Below are 21,040 nucleotides of genomic sequence, written 5' to 3' on the forward strand. Positions count from 1 at the left end.
GAAGTGGACAAGGAAAAAAATATTCAAATAGAACTATCAAGGCTTGGTGATTGATTTAATATATATGGGGTGGGGAGGGAGCTGAATGAATTAAGGACTATTTCCAGGGTTGAGATTTCAAGAATTCATATTTGGCACATGGGAGAGAAATTGTGCATTTTTTTTAAACAATTGAAGGTGAGTTATACTCTGAGCCTATTGAGTTTGAGTTTTGCTGGAGGCAGCCGAGAGGAACTAGTGAAAGACAGCCGGCTCTGAGAACAATCAACGTAGAGACGATAACGGAAGAGTGTAGAGTAGAGGTGCCTGAGCGAGGAGGTCTGAGGGCATGCGGGAGGGGCAGCGCATGTCAAATGCGTGCAGAAAAAGAGGAGCTTGCATTCTGGCAGAGCTGGAGAAGTCAAAGGGGTGGGAAATCATCTGGAAAGGGTAGGATCATGACAGACCAGGGCAGGGAGACTCAAGGAAGATGGGAGCGGCTTTTGATGTCCAATGGAGGCACCTGTTGGCTTTAGTGATGAGACGGCCACTGGCGACCTTGGTGGGGCCAGTCTTAGAGGGGAGGCTGGTGCAGAAGAAGACTGTGTTCAGAGCGTGGATGATGGGATTAGTAGGAGAGAGGCCTCTTTCATCAGTGACAGAAGGGAGAAGGAAGACACGTGTGCACAGGCAGGTAAGTTTGTGGGGTATGTTGGTTGTCCGTAGACTCTGTGGAATCAGAGGCAGGTTCCTCAGCTGGGAGTGAGGATGGAGCTGGCAGGGGTGTGGTCTCTCGTGGGCAGGTGTGAAAGTTTGAAATAGTTTCTAGGGAATGGAAGATAGCCAATCAGGAAAAGAGAAAAGAATTTCTGATCAGAGAGGGAGTCCTTACGTTCAAAAGGATACCAGTCTGTGCGGTTATGTGGTGTTCTCCACCTATGCTTGGTGGTTTACAGGTGAGGAAGCAGTTGGGTTGACTGAGTTGCGGGGAGGTGGTGCCAGGCAGGTGTGACAGGAAGACAGAGGAGGGGCAGAATCATTGTGGATGTGGGAAAGCATCTATTGCTGTGATAGAGGAAGAGATATGGGTTGGAATGGTAAGAAAGTGAAGGTATGAGTGAATAGATCAATTGGGAGAAGAGAGAGGGCCCCAGGGACCATGGCCAAAACGATGTTGGAGAAGAGATACAAGAATAGCGGAGTGAGAGTACTGTGGATTTATCTAAATTGAGGATCACTGAAATCAAGCAGTTCTAAGTGAATTTCCCCTCATGGGAATGAGTGGCTAAAGTGGACTGGAGGTGGCCGGTGGAGAGGTCAAAAAACTGACCTCTAATTTTATCCAGATAGTTTGACAAATATGAATGTATTTGTGAAGGAAATGATACAATTATTTAAAAATAGGACAACTCCAAAAGATGTGGAAGGTGATCCCCCGGCGCTGAGTAAGTCAGTAAGGGATCCCAAGGCCAATTGCCAATTTGAACTCAAATGCAATCAAAATTGCAGTGTGATTTCAGCCCAACACCCAGGGGCTTCTATAATCTTGTCCCAGTGTATCCCTTCACTCATCATTCTCTCATCCCCTTTGTACCTCGTGTGTTTTATCCAATTTAGGCAACTCCCTAGTCCACCAGCATGTCCCTTAAGCACAACTGCTATGCGTTTATTGAACTATTCATTCAACCTAGAAGTCTCCTCTCTCCAGACTGATTTTTCCAGCTCCTTTGCCTGCTCTATGACTCATCTCAATTGCCTCTGTCTCACCAGCTCTGTTCTTCCATTTCTGATGCTCCCCTGCGTTTCATTTCACCTTTCCTTTTCTGGCACTTGTCATTTTCTGTTTTGTTCTGTAACTAATTCTGAGAGCATTGTATTATGTTTTCCCTCTTAGTAGGAGGGTCTCTTACAGACAGAGATTTAGATCAGAGCTTGTAAACATTTTATGCAAAGGACAGCTAGTAAATATTTTAGGCTTGGCGGGCCATCCTGTCTGTATGGCAAGTACTCAGATTCTGCTGTTTCAGTGCAAAAGCAACCATAAACAACACATAAGGAAATGAGCATGGCCGTGTGCCAATCAAACTTTATCTATGGACGTGGAGATTCAAATCTCGTGTCGTTTTCACATGTCACGAAATACTGTTCTTTCCATTGTTTTCAACCATTTACATCCTTAGCTCGTGGCTTTTGTGAAAATCGTTGTCCCTTGGGCTGAGGTCTGCTGACCCCCAGGTTAGAGTCTACCTAACTGCTATGTCACCAGGGCTAGCACAGTGTCTGGCACCCAGCAAGCACTCAGTAAGCAATTGGTGAATGACTTAACCAATGAATCAAGGTAACCCAACCTTACCTGGCCGAACGCCTAGACAAATGGCTTTGCTTCTTGGTTCTTAACAGAATAACCAGGAAGCTTGGGATTCTACCTTTGGCTGTAATTTGTGTGAATCTGAAAAGTTTTGATTTAACTAAAGGGGCACAGCTCACAGGCATCATCACTGATCTTGAATTCGGGTCTTCTGGCTCCAAGTCTAGGGTTTTTCAAAACTATGAGTTTGCCAGTAAAGTTCAACAAGAAATGCCAGTAACTCCCTGGATGGTCCCCAAGATTCTCATTTCATCCGAGGAACTCTGTGGGGCTCTAGCGTTGCTGATTAGTGTCCAGGAGGAGGATAACTGGTGTGGATGAAACTGGATTGACAGAGGGAGGACTGCTTAATCTCAGTATTCTCAAAAAGCGAGTCCTTCTGGCCCACCCCAAGGGAACCCTCGTCTCCTCCTCCGCCTTCTAATAATCATGTTTTTAACAGCGGGCAAAGCTGTGGTTAAGCTCATTACTATTTCCTCACCATTAAATCTTCTGTTGGCTTTAGTATTTCAAAGGATCCTCTCGCTGGAATACTTCAGGGCTCAGACAAGCCTGGAGCAAAGTAGTTTGGGGCCAGAGCTGAGCAAAGAAAAACAATTGTCAAAATGCCATCTTCTTTAAGGTGAACTGAGATTCTGATCTGTGTGCATTTCATCACAGGGGTGGGTTTCACCCGTGCACAAGGGCTTTCCTGAGCATCCGTATGACAACCAGCAGGGCCTCAGGCGCCAACCCCCGGCTCGCCCTTTCATATAGAGGGAGGAGAACGTCCATCTCAAAGACTTAGATTTATTATTTTGCCCCAGATACGAGAGCACGAATGCCCATCAGAGACTTGATACCAAGTGTTCCAAACCCTTCAACTTTCACAACCCGATAACTTTTCACGGGCGAGGGGATGAAATGCTTTTGCAACTGATCGATACCCCGAGGTCTTATAACCTTATTTTAAAACTCTGCAGGCACTGTCAATGAGGTTAACTTTGAATGTTCAGGCTGAGATCCAAATGGAATTGGCTTTTTTACATAATGCTGAGTGAGGAAATCTGTGAGCCTTTGGCCTGTTCCATCCCTTAAGTCAGGTTTGATGCATTGAAGTCTCCTGCTTCCTTAGCTTGCAATTTAATTACCTGGAACTTATCTCCTTTTATAAACTGTTACACACTCAGCCCCCAATTTTTGCCACTTTGCAAGGTTTTCATGGAAAAAAAAAGTTGTCCAAGAGTAAGAGGAGGAGTCCTATCTGTATTCATACCCAGCTTTATCCGAATTTTTAGGCTGGGGAGAATGATTTGATAATTCCAACGAATGAAGGGCCCTCTCAGCTATCAGCCCAGAATAGGAAGATGCCTCTCTTGACTCCCTCCTGTCTCTTACTGGCAACTCTGCCAAGGAAACAAAGAGCTGCTAAATATCCTTCAAGTAAATATTCAAAAAAGAGCTGTTTGCTCTGCTGGATTGCAAATGGCATTTCATTTGTCTTACAAGTGGAAACTACACTGATCTTTGAAATTTACCCAGGAAAAAGTACATTAGAAGGTCAAAAGGAAGACCTTTCCCATATTTTAAATTGTCTCTGCAAAGGCGTTAAAAAAGAATAACTGTGGTTATCTCTGCTATTATAGTAGAGGACTGACATTAGGTCAAGTTCTCGTCCAATATCAGATGCTTATCCTCCCCGACTCAGGTTTCTGTGATTGTCCCATTTTCCTTCACATCTCTTCCTAAATTGTTTTTACAGACCTGGTTTTCTTCTCCAAGGCGACAGCCTTTTCAGGAGTTCAACTAAGTTTTAAGTCCGAGTTTTGATAATAACACACAGCAAAGTAAACAGAGCCATGTCATCTTGGCCATCAGCATTTCAAGTACAACGGAATACAAAGGCAAGATGGAATCCTCCCTCCTAAGGTCCCTTACGTAACAGATGGAGATTACCACAGAGGCGAAGAAAAAGTCTAATCAGCTGTTAGAGCCCTAATTACATTCCTCTTGGTTGAAATCCCCAAATTACCTAATTGTCACACAGTTCACATATAAGCCGTTGATTTTTTTTCCCCCTGATCTATTATTCTAATCGCATTTTGGATGTCGGCGTTAGCAACCTGAAGCCTGCACGGGCTCACTCACTGCAGCCCTGCTGTCAGAGGCATGTTCCGTGGTGAAATTCAAGGTCCTTAGAAGAATCAAGTCACAGGTACACTGAGGAAAGAAAACAGGCGTAAGTGAAAGAAATCGCGAGACAGCCAGCCCTGCTGTTCTCGCCTCTCTTCCCGTGCTTCACAGGGAAAGAAAACCTTGCGCCTCTCCAGAGGGGACACGCCGTGCACATGGAGAGCCTGAGCTCAGGTGTCCCAGCTCCCAGGGCACCGCTCTCTGCAGTGGGGTCTTCCCAGTTGATTCCTGGAATGTTCTCCCTTTGCCCTTGTTTGCCTGAGTGTTTCCCAGACCAAATCTGATGGCAAACTTGGGAATACCTAGCAGTGGTGATGGCCCTGGGCTCTCGAGTCAGATGGCCTGAGTTCAACCTCCAGATGTTCTCACTTGCTTTTTTCATCTTGGGCAAGTCACCTGAGATCCCAGTTTGACCTGTAAAATGAATGTAATGATGGCTTTTTCATTATAGAGTTGTGAGGGTGAAATGAGAAAAATGCATATTGGGGTGATCCCAGAGCCTCCAGAAATGCCAGTTAGTGGACTTATTAATTATTTAACAATCATGACTGCAGCCTGCGGAGGACTGGATGATCCAGAACTTACACAATGAAGGGCTCCCAGGAGCAGGATCAAAACATTGATTAGTATTTGCGAGAGGGCTCCTTTTTATTTTTCTGCTGATTTTTCAAGTGTCTAATGTTAAATCATTCCAATGCGGAGCCAACGCAGGGAAAGAAAACACTGTTAACTGTTTAGCTAATGACCAGGATGGGTCACTTTTTAAGTGCACGTAAAGAATTAAAAGTAAATCCAAAGAAGTAGACGATCTCTTCCATCCCCAGGGACCTGGGAACAGAGGAACTCTGGAGGACCGGAGATCATAAATGAGCTTCTGAGGAAAACGGAGGCTCATTGTTCCAGAGATTTTCATTTTTAAATCTGAGGTTGAACAAGCATCGAGCTCTTCTCCCGTTGGTTGAACCTCAAGAGGAGAATGGAAACAAAGACGCGGGCTGTTCTTGGAAATAATGGTGATCAAAACACATCTCCATGAATTACCAGATCAGTGCTGGGTTCTAAGACAGCTGACACTGTTATCCATAAAGATAGTAGATTTTCCTGAGAACAGTTATTATAGGAGAAAAAAAAAAAAAAACAACTGCTGCAGTGTGAGCTATGTAACAATTAAGCAATTTTGAAATTTCAACTGAGAGGAATTTAATTAAGGCTCTAATAGCTGATTAAACTCATTTAGATCTGCTGGCAGTTGCCACTGGTTACATAAGAAACCCAAGAAGAAAGATTTCCATCTTTTCCTTATGCTATATTTAATCCATAGGTGCATCTCAGATGTGGTCCTTAGACCACCTGGAACAGAATGACCTGGGCTCCTGGTTGATAAGTCAAGTTCCACACCTACTGATGCAGACACTCCAGGGACTTAGGAGTCTGTATTCTTTCATTTATCTACTTATTTATTATTTTAACTAAAGTATAGTTGATTTACAATATTGTGTTAGTTTCAAGTGTACAGCTAAGTGATTCAGTTATACCCATGCACATATGTTTCAGACTCTTTTCCATTATAGGTTATATAAGATACTGAATATAGTTCTCTGTGCTATGCAGTAAATCCTTGTTGTTGATCTGTTTTATATATGATGGTATGTATCTGTTAATCCCATACTCCAAATCCTCCTCTTTCCCCTTGGAGATTGCATTCTTAATTAGCCCCTAAGGAGAGGTTCTTATTCTTGCTAAAGTTTCGTAATCTCACTACTTTCAATAGTTCCATTGAAGACAGTACAGTCAAAGGAAGCAGGTGCTTTACCTCAACCCCTGAAAAGCAATTCTTAATTTCACTCTGCCGGTGGCCAGCTGAGGCCCCATGGCACTGAAGACAAAGGAGGTTGGGTCTACACCTGCTTTTCAGCAGTTTCACTGTAGAGGCTTGTTTGAATACACCATTCAGGGGAAAGCTGGGGTCCCGTGTGACATCTGGTGTCAGCAGACTCTAGCCGTCCTGAACGAACTTGAGATTGGATCTTGGTTTACAAAAAAAAAAAAAAAAACAATCACCACACTCAACTGTGAACTACTTCAGATAGAGCACATTTCAACTTAATACCAAGTCACGGTCGCGGCTCAGACATCTTTATTGTAGTTTCCCAATCAATCAAATTCAGATCTGGTTTTGGTTTCGAGCAGCAACCTAAGACACAAAATTACTCGTGTGTAAGCCTGCTGTCAGCTCGCTTGTGTGTTCGATTTGCATGCAGAGGCATGGAAGTGATGCTGATCGGTGATGCTGGTTATGCTAAATATGGACATTAAGTCATTTTAAATTTCCTTCACGGACATTTATCTTACGTCCTTTGGAGGACTTTATATTTCAGGTGGAGAGAAATTGGCCTCCTGTTTGCTTTGTTTTCCTCCTTAAATTCATCTTCCTGAAGAGTTAATTACTCACATTTTCTCCAGCTTGGGCATAAATCACTGCTTATTACCCAGAGTGAAATGTTTTCCGACGTTTTGCACATGTGAAGTGTTTGTTTTAAGGCCTGTTTCCCCCTTGGTTATGAAATCACCCAGTGAGTTAACCAGGCCAGTCAAGCTAGAGCACAGGCAGCGTGAACTCTGCTTTCATCGTTGGTTTTAATAAATTTCCTCTCTGATTTTTAATTTTGCAATCCCTATTGTCTCGTCTCCGAGGAGAGGATCTGAGTAAACAGGCAACTTTCCTCTTTTAACTTTGAATTCTAAGTAAAAATGGATGCTGTGCTGCAGTCTGAATCGAGTTCAGCAAATATTTATTGAACTGGCTTGTGGGCAAACGCGGTGCTATAACCGACAGGGGTCACATGGTACGGAAGGCTGGCGAGGCCGGAGATCCAACAGAACTATAATCCAGGGCAAACTGAGCCTTTGCCCCCCACCCCCAGACAATCATACAATCGGTCTCTAAGTTGTAACGATTCCACCACTTTGAGATCTCATGGGTTCAGCCTGGCCTCCCCCATGTGGCCCTCTGCCAAGCTCATCCAGGTGAATACAGCTACCTCCTGACCCATCACTCTGCATTCAGAATCTTTCAGGCACAAACTGTTTCTCTGCACTGCGTTGTGAAGAAGTGGCCCAGTATATCAGACTGGTTTTTTTGTTGTTGTTGTTGTTCAATATAATTTTTAATTAAAAATGTGACATTAAAGGCAAGGTTGAAGTCCCCATCGTTACGTCCTTAGTCCCATCAGCTCCCTCTCTCCAGAGGCTACTGCGCTTATGAATTTTGTGTGTATCTTTCTAGTCCATCCTTTTGTTCATTGCCTCTACTGTTTTGGGGGGTTGCTGTCCTTAAAGGATGAACAAAGTTACGTCAGATGGATTTTATTCGTCCCCTGATCCTGATTGAAAGTCTTCAAGAATCCCCACCCCCACCCCTCTTCTGTTGCCCCAGGAGAAAGGCAGACCTCCAGAACCAGCCACACACCAACTCTGCTGGGCTGGCTCGTGGCTGGAGGTCACTTCCCACAGGAAGCATCTTCGGTTTCCTTGCAGAGCGGGAAGCTCTCTGCTTCAGTAACAGCCTGCGCTCACGCCAGCACGGCAGTTAATCTCATTTTGCTATCACATGTTATCTCACGGCCATTGAGCTTTGGCTCCTCCTCTCCAACCGGACTGGAAAGTCTGAGGACCACGACCAGGCCTGGACAGTTCACAAGTGTAGCCCCAGAGCGTCCTGCGGTGCCGGGCACACATAAAGCACTGACACGGGTGTACAGAGCTCATGAATGAACGAGCGAGAGAACTCAAGGGAAGAGGGGAATGTTCAGAGATGCATCCCAGCTGGAGAAATAGGCTGCTCGGGAGAAGCAGTATGTGAGCTGGACCTGGAAAGAATGGGTAGGATTTCAGTCAGTGGACTTGATGAGAAGAGGAATTCTGGGTAGAATAAATAGTGCAGAGAAAGGCAGGGGAGTGGGTATCATTCAGAGTGTGGGTGGTGACACATGAAAAGTGTATGCATCGCTGTGGCTCAGTGCTGTGTGTGTGTGTAGAGGTGTGAGTGTGTGTGTGTGCTAGGTATGTGTGTACGTGTAGTTGTACGTGTGTGTGTATAGTTGACCCTTGAACAACATGGATTTGAACTGCGTGGATCCACTCATACATGGATTTCTTTCAGTAGTAAATACTATGGTACTACATGATCCACAGTGGGTTGAATCCACGGATACAAAGGAACCGTGAATACGGAGGACCATCTATACATTATACACAAATTTTTGACTGCATGGAGGGCTGGTGCCCCTAAACCCCACATTTTTCAAAGGTCAACTGTATACACATATATACATGCATACATATGTGAGTATGTGTAGGCATATGAGTGTTTGAAGGTGTACATGGATATATTTTAGTGTGAGAGTATGAATAGGGTGTATGAAAGAGAGGTCGAAAAAGTGATGGAGAGAGAGGAGAGAGTGTCCTGGGGTTGACTGGACCTACATTGTAGGGTCCATTGATGTAACGGGGAGCCTGGATTTGAGTCTATAGGCAGTAAGAGTCGTGAAAGGTAATGAATAGAGGTAGATCTATGATTTTAGCGTTTAGATTTACGTTTTAAGGAATGGCTTGGGAGACCAGGAGACCAGTTGTGAGGTGATTTTAATTGTCTCTTGTAAGTATTTTATGAATAGATCAAATACCATCAAACACTCATACCTCTTTGAAAGGAGAGCCACAAACATCTATTCACCTCATTTCTTCCAGCCTTTTGCAGCCTCTGTGACATCTCTCTGGATTTACCCAGACATGAAGGGGTTAATAGTAACTTACGATGGACAGTTTCTGAAGATGAAATTATCTTTGCTCTTAGAAAATATTGGCTGACCATTTCAATAAGCAATCACTGCCCTTTCACAAAACACTTTCTAGGAGCTAAAGAGCAATTAGCTTTCTAAAAGAGCTGCATTTAAACTTTATTAATAAGAACAGATTTAAAAAATCATTACAAAGTTAATTTCCCCTTTTTACATTTCTTTGAACAAAATCACTTTTCTCATTAGAAGTCAGTTTTTTTTTTTTTTGTCCTCAAAACTTCAGTTTATTTTCTGAAAACATTTGAAGGTTTATCACCAAAATTCAGTTTATTTTGAAGGTAAAATTTTTTTTTTTTTTAATTCTCCCAGACAGCCTATTTGGGTGAATTTGGGACTATTTTCAAATACAAAAAAATTCAAGATAGAGATAAAATCATCTTCCCATACCTTTTTCTTGTGCATAGGGTGTTTATAAGAATTAAAATAGTGCTTATAATAGGGCCTAATACATAATAAGTGCCCAGTGGATGTCAACTTTTATTGTTGACATAAGAGCCCAAGCAATGCCAGTCATGACTTTATAGCTCTCTTCTCTCTATTTCTTAACTCTGTATTCAGTCTCTGATAGGTTCTTCTGCTGTGATTACTCTATCCTAATAGTCCCAGCCAAAGTCCCAGGGAAAATTCCCATTGGCTCAGCTTAGGTCACACGAACATTTCTGAGCCAATCACTGTGGCTTGGGGGGACTCCATGTACTGAGTTGCCAAATAATGAACATGTGCTTATTGTTTAAATCATAGGCAGGGATCTCTCCAAAGGAAAATTGATATAACCACAAGAAAAAAAAAAAAGGAGGCAGGGAAATGGATAAGGGACATGCAAAAATAGCTAAAGTCTGTAACAGAATCCTGGGGAAAAAGGGGAAGAAAATCCTAATTTTTGGCTAAAATCATAGATGTGGGGGAAAAAAAACTGCCCACAATAAATGAGTTAGTATCAAGACATGTTTTTAATGGGGTTAAAACATGAATAATATGAACTTCCCTTTAAAAGTGTTTTTTAAAAATTGATTTAAATAACAGCAAAGTAACAACACATAGCCCTGCTCCTGTTCTGGGTATGTCTCTTATGTTATTACATGCTTTTACATATAATAAATAATTTAGTCCTCTCAGCAGTCCTGTGAGCTATACCACTATCACCATCCCATTTTTCAGATGATGAAATTGAAGTCAAGAGACGTTACGAAATTTATCCAAGTGGCACAGCTGGGGTTTGAAGCCAGGACGCTGGCTCCAGCGTTCACACTCTTCGAAACTCTTCCACTCTGTCTCTCTAGGAATATATCTGGAATGTATCTCTTATTTTTATTTTTTAAAAAATCCTTCTTTGGAATTCAGAGAAAACTTAAATAACCTTTTTCTTTTAGAATAGTTTTAGACTTACAGAAAAATTACAACGATAATACAACAAGTTCTCATGTACTTCACATCCAGTTTCTGCAATTATTAACATCTGACATTGATATGGTATGTTTGTCATGATTAATAAGCCAGTGGTGATGCATTACTATTAACTAATGCCCATGCTTTATTCAGATTCCCTTAGTTTTTATTCTAATGTCCTTTTCCTGGTCCATCCTGGTGTCTCATCCATGGTACCACATTATGTTCAGTCACAGTGGCTCCAGAGGGCTCCTCTCGGCTGTGACAGTTTCTCAGACTTCCTTTGCATGCTGATGACTTTGACAGTTTTGAGTAGTACTGGGCAGATATTTGCTAGGACCTACCTAAATTGAGATTTTTCTGATATTTTTCTTATGATCAGACTGAGGTTATATGTTTGGGAAGAAGACCACATGGGCAAAACCCCACTGTCCTCTCATCCTGTCAAGGGGACCTACTGTCAAAATGACTTATCCTTGTTGACGCTGGCCTCGGTCATCCGGCTGATGTAGTGTTTGTCAGGTTTCCGCACTGTGAAGTGTTTCTTTTTTTTCCCCCAGCAAAAACTTCTCATTGCATTTCTTCACTGATTTAAAAATGAGTCCTGGTTCAGATCTTGACTCTATCACTCTCAGACTATGTGAGCTGAACAACTTACTTAAGCTCTGTGCCTCGATTTCCTCATCTGTGAAATGGGGATGATAATAGTAGTATCGTATTCATGAGTCTGTCTTTAGAATTACATGAATTAATATTTACAGTTCCCAGAACAGTGGAAACAGAAGCACTCCTTTTTATCATCTCAGGTAATCCTTACAGCAATTCTGTAAGGTAGGCACTATTATTTACCTTTAAAGTGTAAAGAAACCAAATTTCAAAGGGGGAGGGAGTGATAAGCAGTGCCCTGGGTTTTCTTGGACCAAGTTTAAATTCTTGCTTTAATCCTTATGATGCGACTTGAGCAAGACACTTAATCTCTTTGAATTTCAGTTGACTCATCATGAAATGAGGATGATCATAGTTACCAGCCTCCCAGAGTTGCTTTGAGGGTGGAATCAGATAATGCATGAAAAACCCTCAACACAGTTCCTGGAAGCATAGAGTGAAACACCAAATAAATGTTAACTATTGACTTCGCCATATAATTGTCCAAAGTACCACAGCTGGGGTTTGGTCAAATTAGGATTTGAACCCATGCTCCACTGGAGAATGGTGAAGAGTCAGTTTTGAGTGAATCTTCTGGTTTGGGTACCACTGGCTTTTGTGCAGCAGAGAAGTCTTAACCAAGAAGGCTCCACTGACCTTATTCTTCCCCCCGTGGTCTTCTGGCTTGGTTCTCAGAACCACTCTACCTACTTCAAAGACAGGATGCCTTTTGGCTCATCTCTGATGACCTCTCTTTCCAGGTGCAAAGCTCCCCTGACTTATGGCTACCATCCAGAATTAGAATTCAACTTGTGAGAAGTGCTCCCTTCACCCTTTTCCAATTATCTGCTCATTGCCCTGATCCAAATCAGGAATGGGGTGGAAGCGACTTTCCCTGGGCTTGGCATGAAACCTTAGATCTGCAAGGCCTTAGCAATCACCTAGTCCAAACCCGCTCCCCTCATCCCTGTATGAGGAGCAGAGACCCAAACAATGAGATTAAAGTCAAGGACATATCCTAGCAGGAGCTCAGGTCACTACTTCCTCAGTTAGTGCTTCTGCTACAAAGGCTCACCATTTTCCCCACAGGAGGTTTAATAAATATTAAATTAATAATAATAGTACCACGTATCAAGAACTTGCTGTGTGCCAAAAGCTATGTGTTTAGAGATATTTGCCATCATCATCTTGCTTATAACCTTCAAAACATGTGAAATTGAAGTATTTTCATTTTCTGATTGAGGGAACTGAGATTCAGACAGACTGTGTGACTTGCGCAAGACCACATGGCTAAGGGCAGTGGTGGGATTTGAGCCTATCTGTCTAACCCCTAAGCCTGTGATATTAATGATTCTGAACTCTTCCCCTCTGTGCCACATGACAGAGAGAAGAGATGGATCCTGTAGTGATGAAGTTGCCCTGACCAGTCAATGAGATTCATATGTGCACATGCATGTGTGTGTATCCAAAGCACATGCACGGTGCACTTCCTTGTCTCAATCATGTAAAAATCCAACCAGAAGTTTGGCAAGGGGTCCTGGAACTTCATTTTCCCATTGAGCTCCAGAAATAACCACGTGTTCAAATATTGATGGAATACATATATTTTCATTAAACCTGTCTACAGACTCTGGACTCAGTTAGAGTCCCTTATCTGGAGAGTTATAGGAGGGGAAAGTGAAGGATGTCTGTTTTTCCCCATCTTGGAGTTGGGATTTTTGGTGTTTGGAGTAGGAGCCTATGAGAGTCAGAGAAGGAGGTGAGAGCTCTCAGGATCTAGGGCAATGTTTACACAGCAGCTTCTTGATCGAGTTTCTCCACCCACCACTTGCTTCCACCCTCCTTGGCTGACCCAGGGGTGCTTACTTAGACGTGCTAGGAAGGAAAGGGGAACTTAGCGAAGATTTAGGGAGTTATTGCACTCTGGGAACTCATAAACCTTTTCAGATTCTGTCTCCATGAGTCAGCCTTGGGCTGAAACTTTTGCTTGCCTCCCACGGTGTAGTATACGTGATGTGGTCAATGGCATCACCAAAAATTCTGCTAACTGAACAGTCCTAGCCCATATTTATTTTATCTCGAGACTTTAGGAGCTATCTCTGCAAGGAAGAAAGGGTCTTAGAGCTACACATGATCACTGCAGATCAATTAATAAAAGCACTAGAGAGAAAGTGCCTTTGGATTCAGACAGTTCCATGGCATAGCTCTGGCTCCACCACCACCTAGCTGTGTGAGTTTGGGAAGGTTACATAACCTCTCTGTGCTTCAGTTTCACTGAGACACTGGAATAATAATCCTTACCATCTGAAATTTGTGGAGATTGAACTAAGTGGTGATATTGGCACATTTCCTGACTATGGAGAAGTGCTCAAAAGTGACTTTGTTATAATTACCGCATCAAATGCTACGGTGGAGATGGGAGCAAAGTTCTGTAGTACCAGAGAAGGCAGGAATGCCTGTCCAGGTTAGGTGATAGTTGAGCTATATCTTAAATGCTATCTACAACAATGATAAAATAATAGCAGCTGTCATGTATGTTACATGCTAAGTTCTATGCTCAATGTTCATGTCCGTTTTTAGCTCATTCAAGTCTCACTACAGTTCTGAAGGCATATACCTGCTGTGATCCACATTTTACAGATAGAGAACGTGAAGCTCAGAGAGGTTAAGCAACTTTCCCAAGGTGGCTCAGCTAACTGGTAAAGTCAGGATGAGTACTTAGTTCTGTTTGACTCTCTAAGCCATTCTCTTACCCACTAAACTACTCAGCTCCTCTTGAAGGTCATGTTGGAGTTTTCTAAGAGAGATGGAGAGAAAGGGGATGCATATAAAACGTTCCAAATCCAAAGACATCTGTTTATCTGTTTGCATGTTTATTAGTATTTGTTTGGTCTTTGTCCCACGGACCGATAGTTCCAAGAAGGCACAAATCAATCTGTTCTATCCATCACTGTTTTTAGGCTGGTGGCAGCACATAGTTGGTGTTCAATAAATCTCTGTTGCACGAATGAAGATTTTGACGGGAGCAACATTCTCTCCAGCTCTTGTTACACATCACAGCGTGGGGAGATGAACGTGTGTGTTTGGTCAAATTGCTCTGCTGCCCCTCCTAACTTAAAAGGGAAAATATTGATAGGGCTAGACAGTTTCGTAATGGGCCACAAAGCAAGTTTCTCTACAAGCAGTGAAAAACCTTCCAGTGCAAATGATGAGGTCATCTTCGAGAATACTGATTTTCTTCTCTCCCATCATCCCCTCACCTCTCCTGGGGTCCGGCGTGTCTGAGTTGTCGGTAAGGGCCTGAGATTCATTTCTGGCGGCACTTACATTACAGGAAGAGAGGTGAGTGGGTCATGTCAACACAGACAAGCCTGGACGGGGCACTTAGCTCTTCAGAAGAGGTGCTTTCCTTGCGGCTGGTGTTACAGATAAAGCGCTGACCCGTGGTGTCGAGCAGTTGCGCGTGGGAGCAGGAGGAGGGAGGAGACAGTGCGAGGCTGGGGCAGCTTCCTCCAGTGTGTGTGTGAATAGTGCCAATAAGCTGTCAAACAAAATTAAGGTTCGAAACATACAGCCTTCAATTTGGTTTCACTAAGATGCCGACTGCAGCTCAGAGGGAACACAATAAATTCTGACAGGTCTTGATACATGCTAAGCAGTCTCCACTCTGTGCAGGATTTAATAAAAGTTCACCTTCATTAGCAACTTAAATAGGACCGTAGCTGAGCGTGAAGGGAGGCTTCTCATCTCATTGTCCCCTCCTCCGCCCCCGTGTTGTCTCTCCCGCCAGTCCTCCCTGCTTTTTGCTCTTGGACTTCATCTTCCTCTCCCCTTTCCTCTTTTTCTTTTTCTTAGCACATTTTAAATCTCTCTCCTTCTCACTGTCTCTCTTCTGTACTTTTAAAAGGGAGAGTTTGGAGTCCTTACGGCGTGCTGGCCGCTTAGCTGTACGCTTTTCTCGAATTGTCTTATTTAATTCCCACAACATCCTTACCAAGTAGGTGGAGTTATGTCTATTTACAGAGGAGAAAACAGATGTTCAGAGTGATTAAGCGCCTGCCTGAGGTTGTACAGCTAGCAAGTGGCGAACTGGGGATTGAAGCCCAGACCTCTCTGATTCTCAAAGTCCATACTGTTTCCATGACATCAGTGGTCCTGAGTGCTGGTGGAACATTCCAGTCACTCGGGGAGCTCTCACAGCATCAGTGCTTAGCCACCACCCCCATATTTAATTAGCCCGGGAAGAGTCCAAGATGTGGGGGCTGCCCAGTGGTCTGCTTTCCCTTTACCCCCATTTTTCTTAGTGTATAAACACAGGTGTATGTTGAGGTAGGTAGCAGAAAAGCCCTGAAGAGGATGGGGTTCTTCTCCCCTACCTCTTATGGGGGAGGACTTGTCTGTCTAGAAGCCAGCGGTACAAGAAGGCACAGGTGTGTCTTTGTCTTTGTGCTGCAGGTGGGCAAGTGGGAAAACCAGACCCTGAGCCTGAGGCATGCCGTGTGGCCGAGGTACAAGTCCTTTTCGGACTGTGAGCCGGACGACAACCATCTGAGCATCGTCACCCTGGAGGAGGCCCCCTTTGTCATCGTGGAAGACATAGACCCGCTGACCGAGACCTGTGTGAGGAACACTGTGCCATGTCGGAAGTTCGTCAAAATCAAGTGAGTCCCGGGATGCTATTGGTTGAATGTACCCAAACCCTTAAAATAGCCTGTATCATTGGTAACAACCATGTCTCTAAAATGGTAATAAAATGCAATATAAGATACACTCTATTATAATAGATATGCACAAGAATAGATATTTTAAGGAATTTTTGAATAGAGGTCTTGAGTAAATCCTTGAACTACACCAGGTGGTTTGCATTCATTTAAGGCCAGCAATAGAAATAGAGGTATGTGGTTTTGACCATTTTAAACATGATGAAAACTGAATTATGGGAAGATTAAGAAGCACATTCGAACCACTCAGCTCGTAACTGGAAGGCGCAGGACTCAAGCCCTGGGCCATCTGACCCCACCGTCATATTCTCAGCCAGTATAGTGACTTGACTGTCCCCTTCAGTCTTCCCTAAAATAATTATTTCTTTTGTGTTTTTCTGGCTGCTCTCCACCCCCACTCCAAACTGCACCTTCCGCTTCCTTCCACCACTTTTCTATTTCCCAGATCCACACTTTTCAGAATTTTCAAAACTTCTCTCCATTTGGGAGGCAACATGCACCTTCCATGCGACTTTCGGGTGTGATCAAGGTGACGCTGGTCTCCTGGGGTCTCCTAGCTCACCAGCCGCACACGAGCAGCACACGAGCCAGCATCTCATCTGTGTCACTTCCTCTTTTATGATGATTGAAGAGAAACTGACATTTTTTTTTTTTATCAGAACCTCTGATGAAGGGTTCTCCCTAATCTATAAACCCTTTGGAGAAGCGTAAATCTCCATGGCCAAGTCCAAGGCACTGATTATAATCTAACCAAATGCAAACATAACACAAATACCACCACCCCTGTGGGGGATTTACAAAAGGAAAAAGCCTGCTGTTGGATGCAGATCTGTTTCTTGTTCTGAGTTTTTTCTGATCTCCTCCTTTCACCTGGACAATTCTTGCTTGTCCATTAAGTCTTTTTCTTTTTCTTTTTTTGGTTGGGGGGAGGTAATTAGGTTCATTTATTTAATTATATTTTTAATGGAGGTACTGGGGATTGAACCTGGGACCTCATGCATGCCAAACATGCACTCTACCACTTGAGCTATATATACTCTATCCCCCATGTCCATTAAGTCTTCAACCATTCCCTCTCCACGTTGGGTGAGTTCTCCCTACTTCCCCAGTGCCCTGGGTATGTCTCTATGTCTTAGTCCAATCAGGCTGCTGTGACAAATTACCACAAGTGGGTGGCTCAAACAACAGACCTTTATCCCTCATAGTTCTGGAGGCTGGGAAGTCCACAATCAAGGTGCTGGCAGATCTGGTGTCTGATGAGGACCATCTGATTTGCAGATGGCTGTCTACTCCTCAGCTGGTAGAAAGCAGAGGAGTGTCTCTTTTCGTAAGGACATTACTTCCACTTGTGAGGGCTCTACCCTCATGACCTAATCACCTCCGAAAGGTCCCACCTCCAAATACCATCAGACTGGGGATTATGGTTTCAACATATGAATTTGAGGAGAACATAAGCATTCAGTCAGTAGCACTCTGTGTCTGTCTTTCTCACCTGTTTTTATGGGCTTAACAGTTTGTGTTTCCCTCTGGTGTATTAGCTGCCTAAATATAGGGAATATGCCTTATTAATCCTTGTGTCCCCAGTGACAAGCACAGAATATGACACACCAGTGTTGATGACGCTTGAACAGATGAGCGAATGGATACTTTTCCTCCCAAATTCCAAATTCCAACCTAAGTTATTATTATACAAGATGCAAATCCCCAGAGCTCAGTGCTTGGGATAAAGATAATTTTTTAAAAATATGATTGCTAAATGTATAATGAAGGCACATTTTGGTTTGGAGAAAAAAAAATTTTTTTATCAATGAGCAGTCTTTTTGGAGTTGAAACTCTGAATGGATTATTCAATAAATAATCATCAGCCTTTTTGGAGTTGTCAGCCTCCCAGGGGTTGAAATTCTGAATAGATTAGTCAATAAATAAATACGCATGAAGCACTGTTTCTGTGTTAGGCACAGTGCTGAGCATGGGGGATGCATCAGCAAACAGGGAAGGCAGTAGACAAGGATCCTGCAGTGAAGAAATGCACACAGCTAAAAAGCAACTCAACCAGTAAGGGCAGCTCCGCACTGGGATGAACATTGTGAAGGATCTGAATAAGGTGGCATAGTAAGGGAGTAACTTGAGGTTCGTGGGGCTCCTTTAACTCACACAGGTATGAATTAAAGTGACATATAAAGGAGGAGAAGGAGCCAAACATGAGAAGAACTGGGGAAGAATAGTGAAGGAGCAGGTGCAAAGGCCCTGAGGGAGGAAAGAGTTTGGTGACTTCAGAAAACAGAAGGGAGCCTAGTGCAGTGCCTGGAAGTGATGAGCTGGGGGGACAATAGAAGAGGTAATGTGGGAAAGTTGTCCAAGGAGGGTTTGACTTGGGTGGGCGTTCTCTGAGCAGAACTTGGTCAGATGGAGGAAGCAGAGTGGCTGGCACACAGCAAAGAGTGTAACCTCGGTGGGCACCTCCTTTAGGATAACAATGCCATCTCTGCTTCAGTAGAGCCAATCAGGTAGGGCCTCTTGTGCTTCTCAACCAATAACAGGAGTTTAAATTCTTTCAAATCAGAAGTCTTGGAGCTGAAAACAATAGATCACCAAGTCCCGAGTCACACTGGTATGGAGAAAATGAGTCCCCACATAAATTACTGCCTTTAAAAGAATTGACTTTTTGACTGAAGAATATAAACAGGTATTAACAGGTTCAAATTCACATTTTGGGTTCCTGCGGGAGGTGGTGGCTTGCCACTTTCCTTTTCCCACTTGGTGACAGGATATGCTTACTATGCTTCTAGATGAAATTAAAGTCTTTGATTTACCCGAAAGCAATAGAAAATTACTAGGATCCATTAATCCCAATATTAACACAGATTAGATCAATTGGATTTCCAAAAGGTTGACATCTTTGAAGCAGGCTGATTGGTTCCAAGAAGGATTCCTGCTAGACAACATGACTGTGTTTGTTTTCTTGGTGATATTCTCCCAGGGACAACCCTTTGTTTCTCACTTCTGGTAAATGGTGGGGTCTTGCGGGCATACGTCAGTCTTCTAAAAAATCAGGTAATAGGAAATGAGCTGAGAAACCTGACTTTTCTTCTAACCTGTTAGTTGAGTGTTAGGACATGAAGAGAAAATGGAGGAAGAATTATCTGGTTTGATATGTGGAGAGAAATGGCTATACTGCCAGTTAATCCCCTAAACTGTCAAATCATTGGTGAGAGAGAGAGGAAATGCATTTTTAAGCACTTATGTGAGAGGCACTTTAGATACTTTATTTAGTCTTTCCAAGTGTCCTGCAAGGTAAGTGTCAGCCTTCTCAGTGTATTAATAAGTAAACCGAGGTCTATGAATGAAGAGACTCATCTGAGTTTCCACGCTTGTTAAGGGCAGACCCAGGATCTGAAGGCAGCTCTTTCTGACTTCCACTGGCCACACAGGGAAATTGTAGAGCCAGAGAATTGATGATTTATTGGATCCCTTACCTGTATGTGTTTTTATGAGTCGCCCTTTCTTTTGGGTGATGGTGGAGAGCTGAGGGATTGCATGGGCACCATTTCTCAGGTGTCTGTGTGGTTAAGTCACAGCCACTCCAGACACACACACACACACACACACACACACACACACACACACACGCAAGAGTTATAATAAGAACCAATGAAGGTTCCCAGTATGGTCTGTTTCCACAGTCCTCATTATAAATTCAACTATTGCCTTCACTGTATGTCTTTTTTTGTCCCATGTCCCCAGGGCCTAGTTCCATGTCTTATGTAGAGTGAGTGCTTGTTGGGTGAAAATGCATCAATGACCATTGGTATCTAGAATACATCTAGCATTTGGGGATGCGGGGGGTGGATAATTAACTCATAAACTGGCTAAGGTTCCCAGTGAGGCCAAAGAAGCATATAGGTCACTATATGCCTGTGTCCCTGAATCTTAAACCTGGGGCATTTGGAACTCCTGTGCAAAGTCTCCAAGGAATCTTGAGTAGCTGAAGGAAGAGGCTGTAATAGAAGGGAAGGAGCAGAGAGGGAAGGGGTTGCAAATGGAAAGAGATGGTTAAAGAGGCATCGATGCTCGGCCTATATTGGCCAAGAAGGAAAAGGGAGAATTTGATTTGGGCACTTTTTTCAAAAAGCCACAGATACCCAGAAAGTAATCACATTTGGACGTGCCATTAAGTTAATGTACTTAGGGGATATTTCTATCATGGTTTTGGCAGTTGTAACTCCAGCCTGTCCCCTTCTGCTCTGGGAAATTGATGGAGAGAGGGAAGGTACCTCCTTCTTGTGATACTACAGAGTTAAGTCCACCGATCATGATATGTAAACATATGCATCTGTGGCCTCCTGCAGCCCCCAAGCTGAGGGCAGCAAGGTCAGAGTAGCCTCTAGGCTGGAGAGTGAAGTTTCCATGGTGGTCCTGGCTGGCAGACGCAGGCTGGTTGAACAAAGATCAGGGACAAGATAGGAGAGGGCAGTGGTGAAGACAGTGATTCAGGACAGGTGATCTGTGATCCTGAGATAAAGAAAGCATTGAAAAAAATCTACCATTCTGCAACCTACTTCCATTACCCAAAGTTATATTATCAAACCTGTCCACGTTCTTAGATATAGATACATTCCAGTGATGCTTAATGCATGTGTATGTATACAGTTATATATGTAGTACATACTCACTGCAGATAATCTGGGGAAAAAAACTAAAAGTATGGGAAAAAGAAAAAAACATTTCTCACCATTCAAAAATGGCTATGCTTCATATTTCACTGTCTTTCCATCCAGATACTTCATAAGCTCATCTGTTTTTATATAGCTATGACTATTCTGTATGGATCACTATGTAACCTACTTTTATCATATGATATGGAAACGTTAAGTATTTTCCAGTTATGCTGTTAGACTTCCAGAAACATT

At 43.2% G+C, this 21,040-nt stretch overlaps 1 protein-coding gene across 2 annotated transcripts in view; it reads left to right on the top strand.

Moving 5' to 3' along the window:
- The window catches only part of GRIN2A (glutamate ionotropic receptor NMDA type subunit 2A), a 342,689-nt gene that overhangs the window by 247,730 nt on the left and 73,919 nt on the right, over window positions 1–21,040 (top strand). For both annotated transcript variants that reach the window (XM_010980055.3, XM_064478196.1), the window contains exon 6: window positions 15,865–16,070. In XM_010980055.3, the coding sequence (XP_010978357.2) occupies window positions 15,865–16,070 (206 nt within the window). The remainder of the gene's footprint in view (window positions 1–15,864; window positions 16,071–21,040) is intronic.

Source organism: Camelus dromedarius, chromosome 24 (genome assembly GCF_036321535.1).
Source record: "Camelus dromedarius isolate mCamDro1 chromosome 24, mCamDro1.pat, whole genome shotgun sequence".
NCBI lineage: Eukaryota > Metazoa > Chordata > Mammalia > Artiodactyla > Camelidae > Camelus > Camelus dromedarius.